Source organism: Octopus bimaculoides, chromosome 23 (assembly GCF_001194135.2).
Source record: "Octopus bimaculoides isolate UCB-OBI-ISO-001 chromosome 23, ASM119413v2, whole genome shotgun sequence".
NCBI lineage: Eukaryota > Metazoa > Mollusca > Cephalopoda > Octopoda > Octopodidae > Octopus > Octopus bimaculoides.
The window spans coordinates 13,205,457-13,211,464 of record NC_069003.1 but is presented as its reverse complement, the minus strand read 5'-3'; the positions used below and the strand labels follow the sequence as shown (position 1 = coordinate 13,211,464).

Below are 6,008 nucleotides of genomic sequence, written 5' to 3'. Positions count from 1 at the left end.
TCTCTCTCTCTCTCTCTCTCTCTCTCTGGTGAAAGGTGTGTTCTGTAGTGCAAAGTATCTGAGAAGTATTTATGCATGTATATGTGTGCGTATATATATATTGTGTGTGTATCTTTTGTCTGTTACTTGTTTCGGTCATTGGGTTGCGAAGATGTAAACAAACTAGTGCCAGTTGTCTAGTGGTTGTGGCCGGCTAACACAAACAAAAAGACAAACATAGGGCCTCTTTCAGTTTCTGTCTACCAAATCCTCTCACAACACTTTGGTCAATCTGGGGTTATAGTAGAAGATACTTGCCCAAGGTATCATGCACTGTCCACACAAACATGTACACATGCACGCACGCACATACGAAAACATTATTTGAACCTTCTGAGATCATAAATAATCCAAAAAGATTCTAAAATCTTTTAGAATCATTTCCTGACTCTCATAGAGTTTTACTTTATTCTTGAACCTTGACTAAAAGGTTATATTTTAGAAATACTGCTTAACCATTCCTGTCATTTCTTCATTTCTCCCTTGTATAGCCCATCTATTCATTTCTTGATCCTTACCTCACATTTCTCTAATGTAGTTGTGTTCTCTCCCACTACACACCCTCATATGGCTCTAAGGTCACAGTTTAATTCTCTTCCAGATATCCTGAAACTCCATGAACTGATTGATGGTTTACAGAAGCAGATTAATATACTGATATCTGCAGAAGGTAAGCATTTTCTCTGTTGTTTTTTCACAAGGTGGGTTTAGCATTTAAATTATTCTGTCCACTGTAATGCTCATTTATTCACATTGTTTTGAAATAATCATGCATTATCATCTTGTAGCTTTGAAGTTTCAATGATGGGATTGTTTACTTTTAGTATGACAGTGTAGGGTAAGTGTAAGAAACTGTATTTCTTATTTCTTTACTGCCCACAAGGGGCTATACACAGAGGGGACAAACAAGGACAGACAAACGGATTAAGTCGATTATATCGACCCCAGTGCATAACTGGTACTTATTTAATCGACCCCGAAAGGATGAAAGGCAAAGTCACAGCTACATCAGGCAGGGCAGTCCTGTACTTGCATTTCCCAGGTGTTGGGGTTGATCTGAAAGCACTTCATTGAGGCCTTGAGTGAAACTTTGAAGCACTTAGCACAAATACACATAGAGGCACAGGCGTGGCTCTGTGCTTATGAAGCTTGTTTCCCAGCCATGTGATCTTGTGTTGAATCCCACTCTACAGCACCTTGGGCAAGTGTTTTCTATTATAGCCATAAGCCAACCAAAACCTTGTGAGTGGATTTGGTGGATAGTAACTAAAAGAAGCCTATTGTGTGTGAATGTGTGTGTGTGTGTATGTATGTGTGTGTGTGTGTATGTGTGTGTGTGTGTGTGTGCTGTATATGTGTTTGCCAGTAAAGATTGCTTGCCAACATAACATGGCAGTCCTGGTTTAGGACGAATGTTGCTGTAATTTAGCCCCAGGAGACATCATCTCCAGCTGGCTATACAATACAATCTGTGTGCTTATATTTTCAAACAAGGGAATCTAGCACCTTAACTCAGTTTGAAAATATAAGGACACAGATCATGTCGTATAGCCAGCTGGAGACTAAATTGCAGCAACATTAGTCCTAAACCAGGACTGCCGTATTATGTTGGCAAACAATCTTTACTCCAAAGTACTGTTGCTGAATATCTCTCGTTGTGAGATGTAAAAATAGTAATTTTCTAGGTTTCTTTTAGTCTCTGTCTAACAATTCCATTCATAAAGCTTTGGTTTTGCCTCTGGTTATAACAAGGTGCTGGATGGTGGGGCTGAATCTGAAACCATATGGTTTGGAAACAAGCTTCTTAGTCATGCAGCCATACAATATTTTCGGCCAATCAAAGACAATCAAACAAAATTAATTTCCGTATCCATCTATGGATCATACTCAATGTATACACAATATCAATAGTCCAGTTACTGCAGTAATTGTTCTGGACATGCTCAAGATAAATACTGCTGTAACTAGCTTGCCCAAGGTGTCATGAACTATCCACACATACATGCACAAAAACATTATTTGAACCTTCTAAAATCATAAATGATTCAAAATGATCCCCCCCCCCACACAAATATTGATGAAAGGTGTGTTCTGTAGTGCAAAGGTATGATACATAAGTGGCTATTTTAATTTAATACTGCCTTAGTTGTATCATCATCATCATCATCCTTTAACATCCATTTTCCATGCTGGCATGGGTTGGATGGCTTGACCAGAGCTGGCCAGCTGGGGAGCTGCACCAGGCTCCTGTCTGATTTGGCTTGGTTTCTACAGCTGGATGCCCTTCCTAATGCCAACCACTTTACAATGTGTGTTGGGTGCTTTTAACATTGCCACCAACATGAGGACCTTTTTATATGGTACCGACACAGGACTGTTGCAGGCCAATTCTCTCCATCAGTGGGAGCAGCCTTAAGTCTTCTGCTGTGGAGGATGGGTCTTCTCGAGTACAGCAAGGTACCAGATATCTTGGTCCTTTGTCATCACTTCTGAAAGGTTCAGTGTCCTGAGGTTGTCCTTCATATACCAAATTTTTATTTCCATGTCATTAGAAGTTTTGGTGGGATTATTTTAACTCAAATTTAATCAAAAGAAGTTAAAATTTGCAACACAAGCTCAGATATTTATCATAACTACTCTGCCTCCACCTCCCTTCTGCCTTTGTTTTTGCAGATGAAGTTCGAGAATTAAAGAAAATTCTGGTAGAGAAAAATCTTCAGATACCAATTATTGAAAAGGTATTTTTGTTTTTCTCTTTTTGTTGAAAATGTTATTGATGATATTTTTGTAATTAGTTTTGTTTACTGGAACTTTTATTCTTTTACTGGATTCAATAATTGGACTGTGACCATTCTGGGTCACCATCTTTGAAGAGATTTACTCAATCAGTGTAACTTTAGTATCAGCCTGTATTAATCTGTGACTTATTTTTATCAATCCCTACTGATTGAACCACAGTCAAAGAGACAATTTAAACAACAATGATTTTTTAAAGCTCTTTAGTATTTAAACCAGCCATATCCGGCCCAAATATTCTACATGTTTTATGTTCAAACTGGTCAAATCTGTCCTTCTGCACTTATCCTACAATGTTATTCTAAAAAGAAAAGACAATCACATCACTGAAATCTTGAAGCTTCAAGATAATGCCCGATTAATACAAAATAATGTGAATAAATAAAGGGAATTTGAATGCTAAAGGGTTAAGATTAGTGTCCACATAAACCCTGATGCACACACACACACATGCACATCATTGTCATATATCTCCTCTTCATCAAGACACCTGTCTTTGGCCCTCTATCATATCTTGACCTCTCAATGCCTGGCATAAAGCCATAAAGCCATTGCCCTCACTACTACACCTCCATTTCAGTTGAGGGGTCATGTATTGTGAGTTACTTGGTGACCTCACTAGTGCCAGTGCCACGAAGGAAGCACCTGGTACACTCTGTAAAATGGAAGGGCTTCCAGCTATAGAAATCATGTCAAAGCAGACACTGGACTTGTTGGCACAGACATCTGACTTGTTGGTTCCTGTAGAACTGACCAACCTATGCTGAGATGGGTTGGGTGGTTTGACAACAACTGGCAAGCCCAGGGGCTACACCAGGTTCCATAGTCTATTTTGGTTGGGTTTCTATGGCTAGATACTCTACCTAATGCCAACCACTTTATAAAGTGTACTGGGTGCTTTTCTATGACACCACCACCAGTACTTTTTACACGGCACCAGCACTCAAACCAGTGCCTTTTACACGGCACCTTGGTTTCAGGATCTCAATTCTTTTGTGGTAGGCAGGTCTTCTTGAGTATAGAATTGCACTACATATCTTGAACCGCTGTCATCTCTTTCATAAGGTTCAGCATTTTGATACTTTGTCCCATATCTTCCTGGGTCTCCCTCTGCCACAATTTCCCTCCATTTTAACTGGTCAGCATTTCTTTATGCAACCTCCAAGTACATAAATATCTCTTCCCACCATAGGGTATCACACACTATTAAGTGCAATAAGCAGTACATGATATTAGCCCTCAGAACATTTTCCCCACTTCAGCATGAATAAACAATGAATAAACAATGAATAAACATGAATAAACAATTCTCCTCTTTTTCCTAATTCCATCCACACCTCATTGTTTTTATGCTTGTGAGATTGGTTTTATAAATATATAATTTTACACTTATTTAAATTTTATTTCGGTTATTTTTATTTTTGTTTATTCTATTTTTTTCTTATGTATTGATAGGCATATTTGTGATAAATATGAATGTGACTGTGTTTCTAGTATTTGTATGTATATGTGCATGTATGTGAGTGTGTGTGTGTGTGTGTGTGTGTATGTTTATATGCAAACATTTTCTAGCCAACCAATGATTCCCACCATTCATATGTATATATGCGTGTGCGCACGCGTGCGCGCACACGTGCGTGTGTGTGTGTGTGTGTGTATACAAATGAGCATGGGAATAATGCAAATGACAAACTATTTGCTGCAATCATTGCCCCAGACAACAACAAAAAAGTCTCTCTCTGTTATAAATTAACCAACATTCTCATTCTGTTCCATTTTAATCCTCCTATTCCGTCTTGTACTTATTCCCTCTCTTTCTCTGCCTCCAGCCTTCGTCTCCCCCCAAACTCTCTTTTTTATACATGGGAACATTGCTGGTGGCAAGCTATTTGCTGTGATCACTTCTCTGAGCAAGAACACAAAAAATTCCTAGCTTGCCATAAACTAACTACTTTTCCCATTCTGTCGTATTTTAACCCTCCCATCCCATCAAACATTTTTCTCTGTTTCTGGCTCTGTCTGTCTGCCTGCCTGCCTGCCTGCATGTCTGTCTGTCTCTGTCTGTCTGTCTATCTGTCTGTCTGTCTGTCTCTCTCTCTCTCCTTCTCTGCCTCCAATCTTACTCTCCTCAAGTTCTCTTTTCTCTCCTTTTTACTTTTCCTTCCCACCTCTGCAAAACAACAAATTCTCTGCCAATTGATAACATTTAACCCAGGTATTCTACCTATTTTATATTCAAACTGGCCAGGTCTATCCTCTCACACATACTCTACAATGACAATCTAAAAATAAGCAGTCACATCATTGAAATTTCAAAGTTATGAGATAATGTATGCATGATTAATTCAAAGCAATGTGAATAAATAAGCATTTCATTTCACAGAATAATCTGAATGCTAAAGGATTAACCCTTTAGCATTCAGATAACTCTGTCAAATACAATGCTTATTTATTCACATTGTTTTGAATTAATCATGCATTACCTTTTTGCTATGAGATTTCGATGATGTGGCTATATTTTTAGAATGACATTGTAGGGTAGGTGTGAGAAACTGGATCTGGTCAGTTTGAGTATAAAACAGGTAGAATATTTGGGCTGGGTATGGTAGGTTTAAATGCTAAAGGAATGAATATCCAGTGGAGCCTGCTTGCATAACTCCTTTCAAGCCTTTGCAAATCTTTCACATTCAATGCTCATGTTTTGCTTCCCTACCACATTACGGTCTGTATACAAGCACCATACATTCTGTCCTCTTTACTCTATGAGAGAAACCCTTTCTTACCTACAGAGGTAACAGCTTACTGAACTTTTGTCACCCTGTTCTTACTCTGGTTACTATACTTTTAGAATACTTACTTCCACTGCTAATTAGGTCACATCATCATCATCATCATCATCAACATCATCAACATCATTATTGCCACCGCCTCTACTCCTGTCACTTCTGCTGTTGGTGCCTCTGCCTTCAGTCTCTGTTCTCTCCACTGCCTCTACCGCCTCCACTGCTGTCTCCACTGCTGCCTCCACTGCCTCTACCGCCTCCACTGCTGCCTCCACTGCTGCCTCCACTTTTGCTGCTGTTGCCTCTGCTGCCGTCTCTGCCTCTGCTGTCACCATCGATGCTGTTGCTGTCTGTGCTGCTTCCACCTCTGCTGCCTTGGCTATCACCACT

At 39.4% G+C, this 6,008-nt stretch overlaps 1 protein-coding gene across 1 annotated transcript in view; it reads left to right on the top strand.

The window, feature by feature from the left end:
- LOC106869525 (coiled-coil domain-containing protein 152) overlaps positions 1 to 6,008 on the top strand; it is a 39,102-nt gene that overhangs the window by 18,404 nt on the left and 14,690 nt on the right. Inside the window, exons 2-3 of the mRNA XM_014915299.2 lie at positions 641 to 709; positions 2,713 to 2,777. Of these exons, the coding sequence (XP_014770785.1) occupies positions 641 to 709; positions 2,713 to 2,777 (134 nt within the window). The remainder of the gene's footprint in view (positions 1 to 640; positions 710 to 2,712; positions 2,778 to 6,008) is intronic.